At 25.3% G+C, this 22,396-nt stretch overlaps 2 protein-coding genes across 3 annotated transcripts in view; one reads left to right on the top strand and one right to left on the bottom strand.

The window, feature by feature from the left end:
• Positions 1-8,611, bottom strand: part of LOC117167012 (tektin-3-like) — a 21,611-nt gene extending 13,000 nt beyond the window's left edge. The window contains exons 1-3 of the mRNA XM_033351559.1: positions 8,537-8,611; positions 4,383-4,528; positions 1,478-1,720 (exon numbers count right to left, since the gene is read on the bottom strand). Of these exons, the coding sequence (XP_033207450.1) occupies positions 1,478-1,720; positions 4,383-4,528; positions 8,537-8,581 (434 nt within the window). The 5' untranslated portion in view covers positions 8,582-8,611. The remainder of the gene's footprint in view (positions 1-1,477; positions 1,721-4,382; positions 4,529-8,536) is intronic.
• LOC117167013 (cytosolic Fe-S cluster assembly factor NUBP1 homolog) lies at positions 7,494-22,396 on the top strand. Of its 2 annotated transcripts, XM_033351560.1 has the most exons (7): positions 7,494-7,541; positions 8,158-8,399; positions 13,660-13,761; positions 16,103-16,193; positions 18,813-19,078; positions 21,886-22,072; positions 22,180-22,396. In XM_033351560.1, exons 1-7 carry the CDS (start codon positions 7,511-7,513, stop codon positions 22,221-22,223), a joined length of 963 nt encoding a protein of 320 aa, XP_033207451.1. In that variant the 5' UTR covers positions 7,494-7,510; the 3' UTR covers positions 22,224-22,396. The 2 variants fall into 2 exon arrangements, with proteins under 2 accessions (XP_033207451.1, XP_033207453.1); XM_033351562.1 differs by lacking the exon at positions 13,660-13,761.

The following is a 22,396-nucleotide window of genomic DNA, read 5'->3' as shown; positions in this document are numbered from 1 at the left end:
ATTTTAAAATTTTCCATTTTTAATTATTTAATTTTAAGCACATTTATTTATAAATGATACAAGTCCATTTGCTTTTAATTCCACTTTAAATATTGTTCTTTTTTTCAAAGTTTTAACTAATCTAAAATTATTTCATTTGAAATGTTTTCAATTCAAAATTATTATTATAATTATTAATTATTTTTTTGCAAAATTTTTTTTAGTGCAGTATTAACAATGTTACTTCATAATAGATTTTTTAATTCTTCGTATTTTTAATTTTGAGGGCTTCTAATTTTTCCAGTAAAGTGATATAGAACCTTGATCATACTAACAAAGTTCAATTCTTTTATAAATAATAAAACTTATACAGTAATTCTTTTTCATGATTTAGAAATAAAATATCAAGGTGCAGAGTAATTTTTTTAAAGTTGGTATTTTTCAACTCGAACATGTTACGTTTTCAAATAATTCTTAGATTTCCATCATTTTATTTTTTCGGCTCACCTTTATGTACATTAACCACATTTTCACCGCATAAAGTTAAGAAAAAAACTCTTTTCGTTGAATATATTATTTAATACCTAGTTCAATATTTCTATATTGCCAGCAGTCTTATGAATATCACCAATTTTTTGGAAAAGAGCTTTAAGCATAAATTGTATACTATTTCTCTGCCTTTTGATGCAGTCTCGAGCACAGCTATTTACATGCAAAAGAGTATGAAAGAAATTTGCCTATTAATTGGGTTCACTATATGATTGAAAGCATTATTTACACTTTTTTGTAATTTGGAAAATAATTTTTGACTATTTCAAAAAGGTTAAGTTTTTTAATTTTTGAGGATATTTTTTTCTTCCGAGAGATACATTTTCGATAATAATGGTGGGGAAGTGGGCGGAGGGGAAATAGTGGAAGCGAGGGAAAATTAGTAAAGGGAAGTAGGTGAAATGAAAGTAAATAAGGGTTGGAGAAGTGAGGGGAGGTTAAGTAGAGGAAGTGAAGGCAAAGTAAGGAGGAGAGTTAGGGGAAATGATTGGAAGTTGTATAGGGAGTGATGGAAGTATGAGTAGGGAGTGATGGAAGTGTGGGTAGGGAGTTATGGAAGTGTGGGTAGGGAGTGATGAAAGTGTGAAGAGAGGGAAGTATTGGAAGAAATTTTTGGGGAAGGGAAAGGTAGCAATGGATTAAACAAGGGAAGGGAAATGAGGGAAAGAAAGGGGAATGTAGGGGGAGAAGGAGAGGGAAATAATGGATAAAGGAGGTTTGAACGACTTAATTAACATCTTTTTAGGCTATAAAATCCTTTCTTTTAGACGCGCGGTAACTACTGTGAATAATTTTTGTTTAGTTCCATATAGTACCTCAAAACTTGTATTAGGAAATAGAAATCCAGACATGTGATTCATTTTCGCATTTACCACTAGTTATATATAATTTTTATATTTTATGAACTTTGTAATGTTAGAGAAAAATCGTCTTGACTACTGATACACACCTCATGATTTTAACAGCATCATTCCTAATTCGCTCAGAATAGTGTCTGTTTGAATCAGCCTGATTGTAGAACATAACTTGCTTTTGAAACCATTCCTGAGGAGTATATCGTGTGTAAAGAGCTGCTTGAGAGGCATGAACAGGATTTCTTTGAAAACCTGTTACTAGATTTGGAAACTTCAGAGGGTGTGTAGACATGTTACTTAATGGATCGACAGCGTAATTAGTTATTGATTTTGTAGACCTGAATATGAAATTGAAATAATTAAATAAACAACAGGTAGAATACTTATCACTGAAATAAAATGCGTTTATTTTAAATCACTTTCAGAAAATAAATAAACAAGATTATAATTGAATAAGACACTTATTTTCAGAGATAAGTGTTTGAATCAATTTAATTTTTTAATATAAGATTAATATGAATGAAGACCAATTTAGTAAATATGTACTGAGTTCCAATACTAGAGGAATTCGAAGGCTTGAAACAGTCTGGTTTGTTAAATCAATATTATCCTTTCTCAGAGAAAGCTGAAGAAGCTGATTTTTTCATAATTTCCAGGGCTGTCACAGAATAATGTATTTCAAAAAGTAACTAATTTAAGCTAAAAACTGACTTTCGATTAAATTAGACTTTCAATTGATCGATTTGAATTTCGATTCAATCACAAATGTATTTCGTCGACTTGCATTTACAAAATTAGATGAAATTCTATTGCTGCAATTCGAGGGTAAATACCGATGTCACAATAACTGGAATAAATTTTACAAAGTAATGTTTGGAAAAATTGTATAATTAATTTGATCACAAGCTGAATAAAAGGATACTTAACTATGATACTGGTCAATCGTTTTCAACTCATTTATCTACTTCAAATTATTTTTTAAAATAATTTATTTTCTTTTTACTGTGTTTAATTTTTAGGGTTTCGTATCCCCGGGTAGGGTCCTTTATATTTTTAGTCAGGTACTTTTTTACCAGAAGGGGAAAAACGTTTAAAATTGGAAAACTTTAAGCAATTTAAAACAGAAGTTTAAAAAATTCGAAACTTTCAAGCTAAACATTTTTAATTTAGACAATTTCACCAGGAAGGAGTTGAAATTGAAAACTGAATTGAATATCTCCAAGTAAAAAGCTTCTAAAATTGTAGAAATATAAATTTTGTATTAAATTAAAAAAATATTCTCTGAATAGTGACGGACATGGGCTGATAGGGAAGTATTTTTCGTAGAACTCAGCTTTCCCCACTCTTGGCACGTGGAAGCGCCATCGAATTCTGGCCCGATCTCTCTGAATAGTGCCGGTCGTTAGCTTCCTTTTTTTTCCTGTCGAGTACGAAGTATATATGTTTGGATTTTTTTGTCGATTTTGATTCGACAAAAACGACTCGGTTTTGTACTAGCATTGAATTGGTAAGTATTTGGTTACTTATTATTTGTACTATAAAGCATTAATCCTGTACATAGTCTATTTTCGTACATATATTTGAGTGGCACTATTCAGAGAGACTGGGTTGAAATGCCGGGGCTCGAAGCGATATCAGGATGGTGAGGGATGCGTTCAAGCAAAAATGAGAAGAAACAACACTATTGAAAGCGGCATTATTCAGAGAGAGAGAGAGGACTATATTATAATTTCGGATTTGTTTAAGTTTCAAGTTTCTGGAGTATAAACTTGATCATTTTCGTATATTTCCCATTTAAAATAACTTTATTTCGAATGTTTTTTTTAGAAAAATTCAATTTTGAATATTCAAAAATTAACATTTTTCGATTTTGAACGGTGGCAATAAAGGTGAATTTATTTTTTGATTTTAGAAAAAAAATCCTAATCCATTTTTATGTTTAATCATAATTTTTTTAATTTAATACAAATTGTAGATTTCTAGAATTTCATAAGCAATTTAATTTTTAAATCAACGTTGTCAAATTTTAATCGCTTCGAATTTAAATTTATTAAAATTCAAAAATTTTATTTTTAAATTATTCAATTTTGAATGATTTTAATTATAAATAATACAATTTTCATTTCTCTGAATTTTAAATGTTCTATTTTTGACAATTCTAATCTGAATAATATTCCATTTTTAACGTTTTGAAATTGTCTTCTGTTAACCTTTAAATCTGAAATTATTTAATTTTGAGGTTCTTGAATTAAAAATAAAATTCTTCAATTCTGAACTCTTTGAATTAGAATTGAGACACTACTTCTTCATAAAGAAATTGTCCAATTTAAAAAATTTTATTTGGAAGGTTTTGAATTTTAAGATCCTCTCTTTGAATGATTTTTAATTAAAAATTATCACATTTTAAATGCCTTTATTCAGAAATGATACTAGTTCAATTCCTTTCTAATCCATTCGAAATATTATCTTTTTCCAAATTTTAACCATCTAAAATATTTCAAATTGGAACGTTCTCAATTCAAAATCTAGCTGGGCTTCTCCGCGTTTGAAATCTGCGTCTAATAAGTTCTCTAGTAATAAAAATAAAAATAATATGAATAATATATAGTATATAAATAATATAAAATAATAAAAATAATAATTATTATAGTTTCGAATACAATTTTTTTTGTAAATAAGGCTTTATGCGCACTCAATTTCAAGGTATTTTTTACATCGGTATCCAATTGATAAGCAAAATCGGTATTAACCTTATCCGAGCTTATTACCAATATAAATAAATATAGGTGTGCATATATATATTAGAATTCTTTAAAGATTAATTCTTTAAAAAAGTGACTAAACTTTACTTAAGTGACTACGAAAACCCTGATGATTTCTGAAGAATTGGTAGTGTGTTGAATTAATTAATGAAACTCAATTTAGAGATTTTGTTCTTAAATAATAAAGATTAGGGGATTTAGGTACAAGTAAAAAATACAAATATAAATAATTACTCACAAGGGGAGTACCTCAACATTTTCGTATCCTACATTTGGGCGCCACGGTACAAGATGATGTACACGTGAATATTCGTTTGCACGAAAAGGAATTGATGGCTCAACATAAGTCATTGATCCAGTGGTTGTAGTCCATGGTTCTACTTGCTACAAATAAAAAAAATAATAGTTTAGATAATAGCCGTTTTAAAGCAGTTTAAAAAGAAGATCAAATAAATTTTATCTTCGTTTTTTAAATAACAGGTAAAAATTAAATTACATCAAAATGTAAATAGTAACAAAAAGGGATTTAAGAAAAAAAAGTTTCGTATTAATTGGAACTCCAGATTTACCCTTTTCAAATAAAATCTAAAATAATAAAACTTTTAAATCTGTCGAACGTAAGTTATAAAAAAAGACAACTTTAATTTATTTCTTGAATACATATCTGGAAGCAATTTAAAATGATTGTTTGAATTTTTAGCCTGAAATATATTTTTAATTGATCAGATTAATAAATTACAAAGATATTCTAAACTAAAAATTCCGTTTTCAAATAATTTTTCCGAAATAAATTTTTAAAAAACCAAAAATAAAAATTAGTTATGAATCATTTCTATTTGCTTAAGTTTTTTTTTCGTACAAGCAAAATTAAGTTCTTTAAACGAAAAATTAATTAAAATATAAAAATTTTACCTTCCACAATTTTTATGTTCAAAACATAAATCGTTTTTAAACATAAAGCGGAATTCTAGTAACAGGCTCTCGGATTTTTTAAACCAGAACTTTCTGCGAACAAGACATTCTAACTTTTGTTGTTTAAATTTATCTCATGTTTGTTTTCTGGTGAAATATGATCCAGAAACAAAATTACAGAATTTTAGCTCCCAGCAGACTTCAAAACGTAAAATGACATCAAAACAAGGGAAATAGGATGATTTTTCACAAAGATAGGTAACTATTTGTGGAGTAAATTCTTTTAAATAATTTTAATATAGAGACAATATAAAATTCCATATTAAACACTTAAGATTTTTAAATACTTTAACTTAAAAAAAAAAAGACGAATTTTCAACCAAATGGTTGAGTTTTCAAACAAAAGATAAATTGAAAAGTCAGTTGAATTTTTAACGAGAAAAGTTTAATCTTCAACAAAAAAGTTCCTTTTTATCCTAAAAAATTTACTTTTTTACAACAACAAAAAATTCATTTTCAATCCAAAAAGAATGAATTCCCACCTAAGAATATAATATTTGACATTTCACTAAAAGACGATTTATATTTTATATAAAAACAATTTAATTTAACCAAGAAAGACGAATTTTCAACAAAATAGTTGAATGCTCAAAAATTTGTGTTTTTAAACAAAAAGGATGAAATTTCCCCCTAAAGAGAATGAATGTTCAACAAAAAATGAATTTACACCAAATTAGTTCATCTTTCATCCAATTTTTTGAATTCTTTAATGAAAAAAGATTATTTCTGAAAGAAAAATAGAATAGTCCATATTTCAAACAGAAAATATACATTTTTAAAATTTAAAAAAAAATCAACTGAATAGTTTAATTTTCCTGTAAGAAAGGTAAATGTCCTATCTTAAATGGTGTAGTTATTGTTTCAACAAAAAATATTTTGCTTCTAAATAAAAACAGTAGCATTCAATCAGAAAAGACGAACATTTAACAAACGAGTTAAATTTTCAAGTAAAAAGTCGAATTTCTTACAAGAATTACAATTTTGATCTAAACATGTGAAATTTCGATTTAAAAAAGTTTGGTTTCAACCTAATAGTTGAATTTTTAACTAAAAACGATTAAATTTGAAGAAAAAAAGGAAATAATTACATTTTCAGTTAATAAATTTAATTTTCTACTAGATAAAATGAATTTGCCACAAAATAGCTGAATGTTTAGTCAACTAGTTAAATTTTCAAAGAATAAGTTAATTTAAAAAATATATATATTCTAAATTAAAAATGTAATAGGTATATCTAAATTTAAACAAATTAATTTTCAACCAAAATGGTCAAATCCTAAACCAATAAAGTACATTTTTAACAATGTAGTTCAACTCGCAACTAAGTGCTGAATTTTTTACAAGTTGAATTTTAACAACTAAATATTTAAATTTCCAGCCTGAAAATGTAATTTTTCAACCAAATAGTTGGCTTTTCTACCCAAATAATAGAATTTTCAACCCAAATAGACGATTTTTTCAACAACAAAAATGGAACGTTCAAACTAAATGTATGAATTTTCAAACAAAGAAATAATGTTCAAAAGAGTATGTGAAATTTGAACTAAAAACTATCAATTTCCAACAAAAAAACGGAAAAGTTATATTCTTGATCTCAAAATTTGAATAATTTTCAACAAAATAGTTTAATTTTCAGGAAAATATTTAAATTTTCAACCGAAATAGTAGAATTTTTAACCGAGAGATTAGAGTTTTGGACCAAAAATATAATGGCACACATTTCAATTTGAAAAATTAACTTTTATTCAAATTAGAAAACTAAAACATCAAAAATCTCGTTTTTAATTCAAATATTAACTAGTGGACTGAGAAGCTTGAAAAATGAATGGATAAATCCAGATAATTATAATTTCTAAAATATGAGTCATAAGAAGAGTTGAAGAAAATTATTATTCGTCTTCAAAGTTTAACGTAAATGAATTAATTAAAGTTGCAAAAAGATAATTGTTAAATAAAATCACAAAATTCCATTTTGAATAAAAAAAATTTCGACTAAGTAGTTCAATTTTTGACCAAACAAGACTACTTTTTAAAAAATGGGTGAATTTTTAACAAAATATTTAAATTTTCAACCGAATAGTAGAATTTTACAGCAAAAGAAATTATAAACAAAGAAAATTTTTTTCAATACAAATATTAACTAAAACGGTCAAACAATGAATGGATACATTGAGATAATTATAATTTCAAAAATATGAGCCATAAGAACAGTATTAAAAAATAATAATTAATAATGTTCAAATTTTAACGAAAACGTATTTATTAAAGTTGGTAAAAGATAATTATCTAGTAAAATCACAAAATGAACATTTTAATATTTATTTAAAAAGAACGTATTATTCATTAAATTAAATTTCGCGCGTCTTAGTCTGCAGTTTGACAATCAATATCAACATGGTAGACGTTCCTGCTGAAGCTCCAGAACGTAAGTAAATAATTTAAGTAATTTAACAATAAATACACTGTTAAATCTATTGAAAGGATGCAAACTATAGTGCTAAAATTAAATACTTCACTTATTATCGAGCGTCATAATGCTATATTCTTTATTGCATATGGAAATTTCAACAATTAATTTTGAGGTTATGTTTAGAACACCTCCCAAATGCAGTGTAATAATCAAAATTAAATTAATACGATTTAAAATCGAATTTTTTTTAAGTAAATTTGTTTGCATATTGTTATTATTAATTAATTTAAAATAACAGGTTTCTCATCCCTTGTAATTTTATTAGATATGCTTGGTAGAAAAATATAAAATCGTTATATATACTGCAAAATGATGATAAAAAAGGTTTTGATAACAACCTTTATACTTACATTCATGTTTATTACATTTATCTGCAATATTTTTCTTGCACATTTATTAATTTATGGTTAATTGCATTTTTATAAATAATGAAGCATGAAAATTACAATGATAAAACTACTTAATTTCATATTAATCTGAACAGGTCTTCTTCGTTTTATTAATAATGAAGTGCTTTATTTATCAACCCCTTCATAAAATTTGCACTTATAAAAAGAATTAATTTTCTTAGACTGTCCTGGTACAGAAAGTGAAGATGCAGGCAAAGTTTCTGCATGTGCCGGGTGCCCAAATCAAAACTTATGTTCATCCGGTGCAACAAAACAAACAGATCCTGGATTAGCTCTCGTAACAGCAAATCTTTCTTCAGTGAAGTACAAGATTCTAGTCCTCTCAGGAAAAGGAGGAGTTGGAAAAAGTACAATCACTTCGCTCATTGCACGGACTTTAGCTGATGATAATATCGACAGAAACGTAAGTCTAATAAAAGAAAACTGTGCTGAAGCCCCTAAATTTGCACAAGCGACAAAAACATTAAGATCAAGAAAACGAGCTTTTATATTTATATTTTTTCTATAAGAAACAATAATTTTCGAAAATTATTAACTTACTCTTTTACCCATACCAATAACGTCCAAGTGATTTTCGATGTACATCCTTTTCTATCAAGCAAAACGTTCTGCGAGATTCCGAGAGTCAAGTTTTAAATTCTCATAGATCTGTATGTATATCTATATGGGTCGTGGCAACTAGTACCAGGCTATTGATTTGCAAGTTGCTACACAAACGAATTACTGGAATGGAAATATTAAAATGCGGTCTTTTAATTTTAGTGCTACTTGTTTTAGTTTTCCTCAGGGTTGCTACAGGTCAAGAAATTCGAGAAGGTCAGGGAAGTTAAAGCTAATCAGGGAAAGTCAGGGAATTTTCGATAAACTGAAGTTGAAGTTTTATTATTTTCTTGAAAATTAAAAAGTTTTGTTCAAAAGTCATTCTTTTTGGTTCAAAATTAAACTAAAATTGTATCTTTTTTTGGTTACAAATTACAATAATTTGGTGAAATTTAATCTTTTTTGGTTACGGATTCAACTATTCTGTAAGAAATTTGTCTTCTTTTATATTTGAAACACTGTTTCTTTCTTTTTTTTTAATTGAACTATTTCGTTCAAAATTTATTTTATTTGGCAAAAAATTAATTTTCTTACTTAAAAATTTATCAGATTTAGGTGAAAAATCAAAATCAATTATTTGGTTGAAATGTCTTATTTTTAGTAGAAATGTGATCTGATTAGTCAAAAAATAATTTTTTTTAAATTAAAAATTCATTTCTTTTATTACAAATTTAATCATTCTAGTTTTTTGTTAAAAAATTTGTCTTTTTAGTTGAAGATTCATGTCATTTGTTGAAGATTTGTTGTTTTGTTTTTTAAAGAAAATTTAACCAATTCAATCATTTTTTTAGGTTGATAATTTAACTGTTTTGTCGAAAATTAATTTATTTCTGTAGAAACTGAGCATTTGTTGATTACAAATATCAACTGTTTAGTTGAAAATTAATCTGTTTTTCTTGTGGATTTAACTGTTAATTTTTTTTCTTTTAATTGTATTTTTTAATTTTTTGGTTGAAATATCAACTTTTAGATTTTTCTGTGAGAATTCATCTTACTTAGTTGAAAGTTGAATTCTTTTTTTTTGGTTGAAAATTAATTTTTTAACTGGAAATTTAACTATTCTATTTCAAGTTGAATATTTATAAATTTATCGGTTTTAGGTAAACAATTAACTATTTTGTTGAAAAATCTTATTTTTGGTAGGGAAGTAATCTCGTTAGTTAAAACATCATTTTTAAAATTAAAAATTCATTTCTTGGATTACAAATTTAATCACTCTACTTTTGTTAAAAAATGTATCCTCTTAGTTGAAAATTGATGTATTTTGTTGAAAATTTGTTTATTTTTTTGGTAGAAAATTTAACCAATTCGATAAATTTTTATTTATAATATTTTTGTGGAAATTGCACATTTTTTTGTTTTAAATATCAACTATTTAGTTGAAAATTAATCTGTTTTGGTTTTGGATTTAACTTTTTTTGAGAAAATTCATCTTTTTGTTTGAATGTAGCTATTTTTTATTGAAAATTAAATTTTTTGGTTGAAATGTCAACTGTTACATTTTTCTATGAGAATACATCCTATTTGATTGAAAGTGGAACTATTTGAAAAATTAAATTTTTTCTATTGATAATTCTTTATTTTAGTTAAAACATTTTTTTATGTTGAAAATTTAACTGTTTTGTCGAAAAAATTTTTTCTTTGTTTAAAAATTAATTTTTTTTACTGAAAATTTAACTATTCTATTTCAAGTTAAAATTTTATAAATTCATAAGTGGAAAATTTATCTTTTTTTATAGGAATTCAATCTTCGTGGTTAATTAATCTTTTTGGTTGAATTTAGTTATTTTTGATTGAAAATTAAAATATTTTTTGTTTATAATATCAACTGTTAGATTTTCCTGTGAGATTTCATATTATTTGATTGAAAATGGAACTATTTGTTAAAAATTCATTTTTTGGTTCATGATTCATCATATTAGTTGAAAAACCTTTTTTTGTTGAAAATTTAACTATTTTGTTGAAAATTCCTTTTCTTTAGTTGGAAATTAATTTTTTAACTGAAAATTTAACTATTGTATTTCAAATTGAATATTTGTAAGTGTATCGATTTTAGATAAAAAGTCAACTATTTTGTTGAAGTCGTTTTTTTTTTGGTAGAAGAATAATCTCGTTAGTTAAAACATAATTTTTAAAATAAAAAATTTATTTCTTTAAATAAAAATGAAATCATTCTACTTTTGTCTAAAAATTTATCTTCTTAGTTGAAAATTTATGTATTTTGTTGACATTTTTTTTTTGCAAATTTAAACAATTCGATCATTTCTTTGGTTGCTGATTTAACTGTTTTGTCGAAAATTCATTTTTTTTCTGGTAGAAATTGCACATTTTTTTTGTTATAAATATCAACTGTTTAGTTCAAAATTAATCTGGTTTGGTTGTGGATTTAACAATTTTTCGAAACAATTTTTTTTTGGTTGAATGTAACTATTTTTATTTGAAAATTGAAGTATTTTTTGGTACCAATATCATCTGTTAAATTTGTTCCTATGAGAATTCATCTTATTTTGTTGAAAGTGGAACTATTTGTTAAAAATGCCTTTTTATGGTTCATGATTCCTCATTTTAGTTGAAAACCCTTTTATTTTTGTTGTAAATTTAACTGTTTTGTGGAAAATTCGTTTTCTTTGGTTAAAAGTAAATTTTTAAAACTGAAAATTAAAAAATTCTATTTTGAGTGGAATATTTATAAATTTATTGGTTTTAGGTAAAAATTCAACTATTTTGTTAAAAAGTAATATTTTTTGTAAAAAAGTAATCTCATTAGTTAAAACATAATTTTTAAAATTAGAAAATTAATTTCTCTGATTAAAAATGTAACTATTCTACTTTTGTTTAAAAATGTATCTTCTTAGTTGGAAATTTATGCTTTTTTTGAAAATTTCCTCGTTTTTTTTTGTTGTTCTAGACAAATATCAACTGTTTAGTTGAAAATGAATATGTTTTACATGGGGATTCGACTATTTTGTTGAAAATGCATCTCTTTGGTTGACTGTAGCTGTTTTTGACTCAAAATTAAAATATTTTTTGATTGAAATATCAGCTGTCAAATTTTTCTTTGAGAGTAAATCCTATTTGATTGAAAGTGGAACTATTTGTAACATTTTTTCGTTGATGATTCTTCATTTTAGTTGAAAAAAACTTTTGTTGATGTTGAAATTTAAAATTTTGTCGAAAATTCTTTTTGTTCGGTTAAAAATTAATTTTTTTAACTGTAAATTCAACTATTCTATTTCAAATTAGAAATTGGTAAATTTATCGGTAGAAAATTGATCTTTTTTATAGAAATTTAATCTTCGTGGTTGAAAATTCATCTGGTTGAAAAGCGAACTATTTCAATCAAAATTTATTTTATTTTGTTAAAAATTAATTTTTTCCTTGGAAAATTATCTGCTCTATTTAAAGTTGAAAATTTATCTGTTTTAGGTGAAAATGCGTATTTTTGAGTAGAAAATTAATTTCATTTGTGGAAACTTCATATTTTTGGTTAAAAATTCATTTCTTAGGTTGCAAATTAAACTATTTTGTTTCAAATGCGGTTCTGTTCTTTGAAAATTGACTATTCTAACAGAAAATTAAAATATGATATTTTTGGAAAAAAATGTATATATTTTGTTGAAAATTTTTACCTTTTTAGTAGAAAATCTATATTTTATTTCGAAAATTCGGCTGTTTGGTTAAAAATTAGTTTTTGTGATCATCGACTCATAATCTTAGGTAAAAATTCATTTCTCTGGTGGATAATGTAACCATATTGTTAAAAATTTATTTATTTTTATAGCAATTTGATCCTTTTTGGTTACAAATCACAACTGTTAGGTTGAAAATAAAACTACTTTGGTTGGGGAATCAACTATTTTGTTGAACATTCATCTTTTTAATTAAGTGTAGCTGTTTTTGATTTTTAAAAAAATGTTTACTTGAAATACCAACTTTTCCATTTTTCTTTGAAAATTCACCTTATTTGGTTGAGAATTTAAGTAGAAAGTAGAACCATTTGAAAATTTAACTATTTGTGTGAAAATTGTTTCTCGCTGATTGAAAGTTTCACTATTTTATTTTTGTTTATAAATTTATTTATTTTTAGTTAAAAATGTATGTATTTTGTTGAAAATTAGTTTATTATTATTTTTTTTTAGAAAATTGATCATTTTTATCAAAAGTCAAATATAACTATTCTATTTTCAGTTGACTCAAAGTTAACTGTTTTTGGTTAGGCACAAAAATATTTTTTGGTTGAAATATCCACTGTTACATTTTTCTTTTAGAATTGATCTTTTTTTGATTGAAAACCCTTTTTTGTTGAAAATTTATCTTCTTTAGATTCACGTATTTTATTGAAAATTAATCTTTCTGGTAGAAAAGTAATCTTCTTGATTGAAAATGATTTTTTATTAATTGAAAATTAATTTTTATAACTGAAAATTTAACTTCTTTATTTGTGGAAAATTGTTCTTTATTGATAGACATTTATTCTTCTTGGGTGAAAATTCATCTTTTTGGTTACCAACTTTAACTAATTTGATGACAATTTATTTATTTTTTTATTTGAAAATTAATTTTCTTAACTAAGAATGTAACTATTCCATTTTTTCCTTAAAAATCGTCTTTGAACATTCATTTATTTTGTTGAAAACTCATATTTTCTGATGGGTTGAAAACTCAATTATTTTGATGGATAATTAATATTTTTTAATTGAAAATTAACCTCTTTTGTTCAAAATGTGGCTTTTAGGTTTGAAAATTAGTATGTTTTTATTTAATTTAACTCTATTCGATTGAAAATTAAAATATTTATTTGGGGTTAAAATTACTTTTTTCTTAGTTAAAAATTAATTTTCTTTGCTTAGAATTTAAAATTCTCCCATTTCTAGTTCAAAATTTAGCTTTTTAAGTTGAAAACTCAACTATTTTTTAAACTGTTTTTATGTCTAAAGAACGATTTAGAACAGTCAGGGAAATTGAAAAATTAGTCAGGGAAAAGTTAGTGAATTTCGAAATTGAGATTTTGTAGCAACCCTGTTTTTATATTGATTTATTTAATTAATGTGGATCAAATGCAGGTTTCAGTATTAGATATAGATATCTGTGGACCTTCACAGCCGAGAGTTTTGGGAGTTCTGGGAGAACAAGTTCATATGAGTGGATCAGGATGGTCCCCTGTTGTTAGTATTAACCATAATTTTATCATTTGAAAGAAGGTCAGGGGGTGTCTAGCGATTGTTATGGACGAAATTCAAGGTCTTTTCCATGTTTTCCAGGTCAAGAAATCAAGTTTTTCTAGGTCGAATTTTCTTTAGAGAAAATAAACAAGTAACCGCTTGCTACCTGTGAAAAAATGAGCAGTTAATTTTTTCGGTTGGAAAAAATTTATTAATGAAAGCAAAAGCTTGAATAAACATATTCAGAGTGACTGTTTTAATCCAGGAAAAAATGATGGTCATTTTTTTGTTTTTCCCGATTTGGAAACATTTTTCACGGTAATTGAAATTACAAAAATTAATCTCTTAGAGCTAGAACTTTTTTTCATTTGAAGGATTAAAAACTGATCCGTAAATTAAAACACTCAAGGTGGAACTCTTTTGAATTATAAACTTAAAAAAAAAGCCTAAAATCGTTTTTTATTTAAAAAATTTCTTATGCTATGCTTTATAATTTACACATATAAAATAAAACCTTGTAACACTTTCGAATTGAACAATTAAAAATTCAATGCTATTCAATTGCAAAATTTAATTTTTTGAACTTCTGTAAATTAAACAATTCAAATATTTCTTGTGTAAATAATATAAATCTGCTCTATGATTTCTAATTCTCTCAATTAAAGAGTAAAGACAACCATTAAAATGTGTTTCTGTTAGTATATCAGTTTGAATAATCTCTTCGAATTATTTATTCAAAATAAAAAAATCATAAAAAATGTTCGTAGGTATCTTAAAACATTTATTAGGTTGAAACCTGTTTAAAATTCTTAAAAAGATTCAAGATTTTATTTAGAAATCTACAAAAATCTACGTTTTGCTTGTACTTTTTTTAAATATTTAAAAGCTTTGAATTATTTTCTAGATTTTTTTAAAACGTCTAAATATTATTTAAAAGAACTAGAATTTTTCCTATTTTTTTACCCCTTGATAATTAAAAACTGGCCTTAAATCTTTTTTATTATTTTCTGTTAGTATTGGAAATCTTTTCAGATCTTTTCAAGTGTCAGATGAAGTATAAAGTAACCAGATTTTGTTATAAATTTAAAATTGTTCAATTCTTATTTACACATAAAAATTCAACAATCTCACTTATAAATTAAGAATGAAAAAATTGAGGATTTAAGACTTTCTATTTTAAACAATTTAGATTCAAATACTTAGTTCTGTATATTTGATTTATAATTGCCCATTTCAAATTAATAATCAATTATTGCCAAATATTAAACAATTGTTCTTTTTCTAAATTACAAAATTTTTAATTGACTGGGTTAAAAATGGAATATTTGAGAGTGAAACAATATTTAAATAGGATTAGAAATGTAATAAAAGCGTCCAATTATCAATCTATTAAATTGAAATTATTTTAAAATTGAAAATAGTTAATAAAGTTTCAATCTCACGTTTATGTTTGTTTAACTGTCAAGGCTTTCGGTAAAATAAATTATTGTTCAACTTTTAATAATCGAACTACAGTTCAATTTTAAAAATCATAATTTATACTTACAGTTTATCAACATGGAACGATTTTTATGAATAAAAAATTTTCGATTTCAAACGTTTTACTTTTTTTTTACTTTTTCAATGTTTTTAATTTTTTCAGGCTTCAAAAATTTCCGGGTCATTTACGGTTAAAATTTGTATGAGGTTATAAGTTTCATTTAAGAAGTGTATTTCTATATTAAACGGAGAAGAAATTTGAAACTTAAAAAAATTGTCCGGTTGGATTTAAAATATATTTTTACATTTTCAGAAGTCGCTTTTCATTTGTTCTTCATAAAGTTATGTACAAAAAAAATGAAAAGTAAGCATTTTCTAAAAATGCAAGGCCCTCTTATTGCACCCAACCTGTTAATTATACAAAATAATCAATTTTGTTATTGCAGTCTATAAAATAAAGGTTGCAATCGTGCAAAAAAGTTTAATGATATCCAAATCATTTTTGCTAAATACATTTCTAATTTCAGAAAATATGTTATTTTATGTTTCTAATCAATAAAAAGTTAATGAATAATTTTTTTTGTACATTTTTCAATTGCAAGGTTTCTTCTTCTGAACGAGAAACTTCTTTTTCAGTAAATTAAAAAATTTAAATTGCTCTTTCTATTTCAATAAAATAAACGTTTAATAAGCAAAGAATCAAAAAATAATTATAATTGCAGATTTTCTTGAAAAATTCAAGGAAATTTCTAGGTATTTAGGGATAACAAATGTTAGGAAATTTTCAGGTTTTCAAGGTCGCTAGACACCCTCCAAGGTTGATATTGACAGAGCGAATGTAAATTAAACCTATTCTATTTTTTAGTACGTAGAAGATAATTTGTCAGTAATGTCCATTGGATTCATACTTGAGAAGGAAAGCGATGCAGTAATTTGGCGAGGGCCAAAGAAAAATGGTAAATTTATTTGGTACATATGTATACTGAAAAGTTAATTTTTTCACATAGGGGTTTTGTTGACTAGTGTGCATAAATATTCAAGATATTATCAGATTTCACACTATTTTTCATATTACATAGTTCCTTTTTTTCTAGTTTGCAAAAAAACTTCCCCCTTTTTTTGCATAATTGAAAAGACTACTTTTATGTTTTTGGTTCAGAATTCATCTCGTTTGTGAAAAATTCATATTTTTGGTTAAAAATTGAAGTCTTATGCGGAATAATACGATTGATTTTTTTTCCTTCGGAATTGAATATTTGTTTGTTACAAATTTAACTATTTTGTTGAACATTCGTCTTTTTGCTTAAAATATCAGCTATTAGGATTATTTGTTGTTAATGCAAACTCCTGTTAAAAAAAAAAGAATCCAATGGGGACCCCCCTCCCCCCGGGAAAAAGATGAATTTTTAATACAAAATGACAAATTTTTTTATAAAGCAGTTGGATTTTTAAATCAAAAGTTAAATTTTCGACCTGAAAATATACATTTTCAACCAGGTAGTTGAATTTTAAAAAAATTATCAATCCAAACAGTTTAATTTACATGTAAATAGTCGAATTTACAACGTACAAAGACGAGTTTTCGAACAAATGGTCAAAAAAGTACTTGAATTTTAAACCCAAAAAAGACGAAATTTTTAGAATAGATATGAATTTTCTATCCAAAAAGACAACTTTGCAACAAAACAGATAAATTATCAAAAAATAATTCAACTTTTAAGAAAACTATTGATTTTTGACAAAAATAATTAAATTTTCAAAAAAATATTTGAATTTTCAACTATTTCGAAAAAATTTCACCCAAATTGTGTAAGTTTGATGTCAAAAAGGCGAATTTTCTACAATAAATATGAAGTTTCATCTCGAAAACGTGAATTTTCCACAAAAAAGTTGATTTTCAACAAAATAATTACATAAATTTTCAACATATTAATTGAATTTTCAACCAAAGGATGAATTTTCAATCCAAAAGAACGTAGTTGCTATCCAAAATGACGAATATTCAACAAATTAGTTGAATTTTCAAGAAAAAAAGTTGAATTCTCAACGGAAAATAAAAATTTAAGAAATTTTATTTAGATTAAAATCCAAATTCAAAATCCTATTTAGCGTTCAATAATCAAATTGATGCAAAATTCTGTCAAAAAAAAAAGAATCCAACGACCAAATTTGGACCACAACGATCAAACAAAAACAAACAAAAAATCCTATTGTAATCTGAAAAAATTATAAATAAATAATTTTCTCACAAAAATAAAAAACAGGAAAGAAAAATGAAATCTTTTAAAAAAATTTTTTCAGATTACAATATGATTTTTGCTTGTTTGGGTTTTGTTTGTTCGTTGTAGTCCAAATTTGATCGTTGGATTCTTGTTTTTTTGTCGTTTTTTTTTGACAGATTTTGTCTAAATTTGATTATTGAACGTTAAATAGGATTTTTTATTTGGATTTAAATCTAATTTAAATTTCTTAAATTTTTATTTTCCGTTGAGAATTCATCTTTTTTTTCTTGAAAATTCAACTAATTTGTTAAACATTCGTCATTTTGGATAGCAACTACGTCCTTTTGGATTGAAAATTCATACTTTGGTTGAAAAGTCATCTCTTTTGTTGAAAATTTAATTAATGTTTTAAAAATATATGTTATTATTCTGTTGAAAATCAACTTTTTGCTTGAAAATTCTTTTTTTCGAGATGAAAGTTCATATATTTTGTAGAAAATTCGCCTTTTTGACTTGAAAATTACTTAATTTGGTTAGAATTTTTAGAAATGCAGTTGAAAATTCAAATATTTTTTTGAAAATTTAATTATTCTCGTCAAAAGTCAATAATTTTCTTAAAAGTTGAATTATTTTTTGATAATTTACCTGTTTTGTTGAGAAGTTGTCTTTGTCGATTGAAAATTCGTCTTTTCGGATAGAAAATTCAAATCTATTCTAAAAAATGCATTTTTTTGCATTTAAAATTCAAGTACCTTGTTGAACATTTGTTTGAAAATTCATCTTCTTACGTTGTAAATTCGACTATTTAGATGTAAATTAAACTGTTTGGATTAATAATTATTTTTTTAAATTAAACTACTTCGTTTAAAATTCATATTTGTAGGTCGAAAATTTAACTTTTTGTTTAAAAATATAATTGTTTTAATGAAAATTACAAATTTGTCCTTTTGAACTGAATATTCAACTAATTGGTTGAAAAGTCAAATTTATTCTGAAAAATTCTAATTTTTAAATTGAAAACTCAGCTCTTTTGTTGAAAAATCAATTCTTTTAGTAGAAAATAATTTAGTTGTTATTGAAAATTCAACTATTAAATTGGAGAAGCAATATAATTCGACTTGAAATCTTAGTAATATGGTAACGACATTAATTTTACTAAAATTAATAGATTCCTCTATTTTTGTGAAAATTCACCTATTTCCCCTGTTTTGAGAAGATTTTGACTGTGAAATTTGTATTATAGTTAATTGTCGATCATTTGTTCTACTTTTTTTTGTAATAGCAAAAATTTCAAAAGTTTATTTATTTTGTTATAAATAAAAAATCTAATTGAATGAAATAATTTATCATTAGGCATGATACGACAGTTTCTTTCCGAAGTTGACTGGGGTAACTTAGATTATTTGATTTTGGACACACCACCTGGTACATCTGATGAACATTTATCAGTTTCAACCTACCTAAAAGAAGTTGGTGTCACTGGTGCTATTATTGTAACAACGCCACAAGAAGTTGCCTTACTAGATGTTAGGAAAGAAATTGATTTTTGCAAAAAGGTCAGCATTCCTATTTTAGGAATCGTAGAAAATATGAGCATTTTCGTCTGTCCTAATTGCAAGGTGAGAATACTTCCTGTATATTGAATTTTTTAATAACACGGTACCCATTTCTATTAGAATAAAAATATGAGAACCCACAGTAGTAATAAATAGAAACTAATAATTTTTTATAAAGTATACAGTTCTAGGACTAATAGCTTATAAATCCAAATATTAAGTTAAAAATTACGATTAGAAAAATTGTCAGAACTTCAGGGAAAACCCATTAATTACGTAAGAATTATTAAGATTTTAGATTTTTACTAAAAAAATCAATTATTTTCATTGTGACTAAGATTTCGAAGGATTTAAAATATTTCCAATGATTTGAAAATATTTCAAGGGTTTTTAAGGTATTTCAAAGAACTTCAAAGTATTTCAATGAATCACAACATTTGAAAGGAATTTAATGAGATTTCCAATGCTTTTTAGGGATTTAATAAGATCTCAAGGAACCTGGATTACAAACTTTTAGAGTACTTCATACGATTTCAAAGGATTACGAGAGGTTTCATCGATTTCAAATTATCTTGGAAGATTTCAAAAGTTTGAAGAAATTACCTAGTAAAATTTCAAAGAAAATCTCAATTTTTAAAAGGGATTTAAAAGGATTTCATGTGATACTGAAGAATTTTTACGAATTTTAAACTCTCTCAGGGGATATTCATGGAATTTTGAAGATTTATGGGATTTAAAGAGATTTCATGAGATTTATCAAAATTACAAGGGATTCAAAGATTACATGGGATTCAAAGATTTTAAGAGATTTCAAAATATATCCGCAGATTTAGAGGATTCACATGATTTCAAAAAATCTAATGACATTTCAAAGGATTTACGAATATTATAAAGCATTTCAGGTGATTTGGAATAATTTTAATGGCTTTTAACAAATTTCAAAAAAGATTTTAATGAATTTTAAAGGGATTACAAAGATTTTAGGGTATCTCGTAGAATTTAGAAATATTTCATGGAATTTCTAAAATTCAACCAAATTTTCATAGAATTTTAAGCGATTTCAAGGATTTGTACAGTTTCTAAAGGGTTTTAAAGAATTCTAAGAGATTTCGAAGTGTTTTAAGGGATTTTAAGTAATCCGGCGTAATTTTAATTGCTTTTGACAGATTTCAATAAATTTTAATATATTGTAAGGAATTTAAGGAGATTAGGAAATATTCTCATGGATTTGACAGATTTTAAGTAATTCTAAAGGAATTTTGAAATATTTCAATGATTTTTCAAGCGATTTAAAAGATTAGCAACGTTTTAAAATGGTTTAATGAGATTTAAAGAGATTTAGTAATATTTTTCGCTGGATTTCAAAAGATGTTTAAGGTTTTCATGCGATACCAATGTATTTTCATAATTTTTTAAGGATATCAGAGGATTTTAATGATATTTTGAAGATTTAAAGGGATTTCGGGGAATATACAAAATTGGCAAGGATTTTAAAAAGAATTTAAAGGGATAGCAGTGTTTTCAGGGATTTTAAAAGATTTTCGAATAAGTATTATAAAGTATTTTAAAGGATTTGGAGTAATTTTAATGATTTTTAATCAATTTTAATGGATTTTTATATATCTTAACGAATTTCAAAATATTTGGAAATATTTCCACTGATTTTCAAGATTTAAATGTATTTTAAAGTCTTTTTAAATATTTCAGGGTATCTTCTAAAATGTTAAGATATTATGTCACATTTAAAGGTTTTTAACCGATTTTTAAGAATTTTAAGGGATACCTACGTATTTAAAAGATGAAAACGGGATTTTTATGGTGTTTTGATGATTTCGAAAATTTACACATTTTTTAAAGTGTTTTAAGGAATTTTTAGAGATTTCGAAATAATTTTTAAAAAGTGACAGGATATCAAAGGATTGCTTGTAAGACTGAATTATTTTCACGATTTTTGGAGGATAACAGGGAATTTTAATGAGATTTCAAAGATTTAAATGGATTGGATGAAATTTCAGTGGATTTGAATAGATTTGAAAGGATTTTAAGAGATTTTGGCCGATTTCAATATATTGTAAGAGATTTCAAGTGTTTTCGAGGAATTTTAATGGCCTGGCAAAATTTGTAAATGAGTTTTAATATATTTTAAGGGATGTCAAGAGATTTAGAAAGATTTGCATGGATTTTAAATGGATTTAAAAGATGACAAGGGATCTCTTAAGATATCGAAGAATTTCATGGATTTTTAATTCTGTCAAATATTAATGGAATTCAAAGGATTTCAATCGAATTTCACATAATTTCCAAAATTTTAAGGGATTTACGATATTTTCAAAAGAATTCGTATAATTTGAAAAATTTGCAGGGATTATATTAGATTTCTTGAACAGATTACACTAAATTTCAAGAGTGATTAAACTCCTTAACTCTATATTTATTGAAGGTACTTAATATAAAATATTGCAGAATGAAAACGAAATAAAATATAGTAGTATAAAAATAATTTCAAAGCCAAAATAGGTCTTAATTAGCATATTACAAAAAATTGGAAAGAGGAAACTTACGTGAGAAAAGCTTTGGACCCCCCCCCCCCAAGTAAGGGTTCCTAAGACCCCCCTCCCCTTACGTAATTAATGGACACTCTTATAAATTTCAAAGAAAACAAGATCTAATTTTGAAAACACAAATATAGTAGCGTCAACTGGGCTAATTGTGGACCATTTCGGGGTAAAAATGGATCAACGTTTATTTCCTGTAACTTTATGACTTTCTAAATATTTCTTTCCATACAAAATAATTAACCCGCTTGACTAACTAAAATCAGATTTTTAAAAATGCCTTTAATTTAAATTTCCCTTGTTTTTTCTTTGTAGACTTCTTCTGAAATATTTCCCGCATTAACCGGTGGTGGACAAAAATTATCAGAAGAATCAAATATCGAGTTTTTAGGGTCGCTACCCTTAGATCCCCTATTAGCGAGATGCTGTGATGAAGGAAATAATGTTTTAACCGAGTGTCCGAATTCCCCAGTAATACCTGCTCTGAAATCAATAGTACAGAGTAAGTGTTTATAAAAAAAAATAAGAGAAATTAAAATATTGAATTCAATCAATTCTAGACTCTATATATATTAGTTGAATTAATTCAGTGAATTTAATTTTTTTCAGAAATAATAAAAAAGTGTGAAGGAGATAAGGAAAATAGTTCATGAAGGTGAAAATGTGTGGCTTTTAATTTAAGCGGCGATTCTTTTCGCGAAAATTTTGTTGATTTTGTACATTTCCTTGTCCGTGTAAATTATAGATTTGGATTCTTATCCGAAGAATAATGATAGAAGTAATACACTGTAATGTAAAAAAATAAATATTCTGATATACAAGAAAA

This window comes from Belonocnema kinseyi, chromosome 2 (genome assembly GCF_010883055.1).
Source record: "Belonocnema kinseyi isolate 2016_QV_RU_SX_M_011 chromosome 2, B_treatae_v1, whole genome shotgun sequence".
Taxonomy (NCBI): Eukaryota; Metazoa; Arthropoda; class Insecta; order Hymenoptera; family Cynipidae; genus Belonocnema; species Belonocnema kinseyi.
Note: the sequence above shows the minus strand (reverse complement) of the source record. Positions and strands in the feature narration are given on the sequence as shown.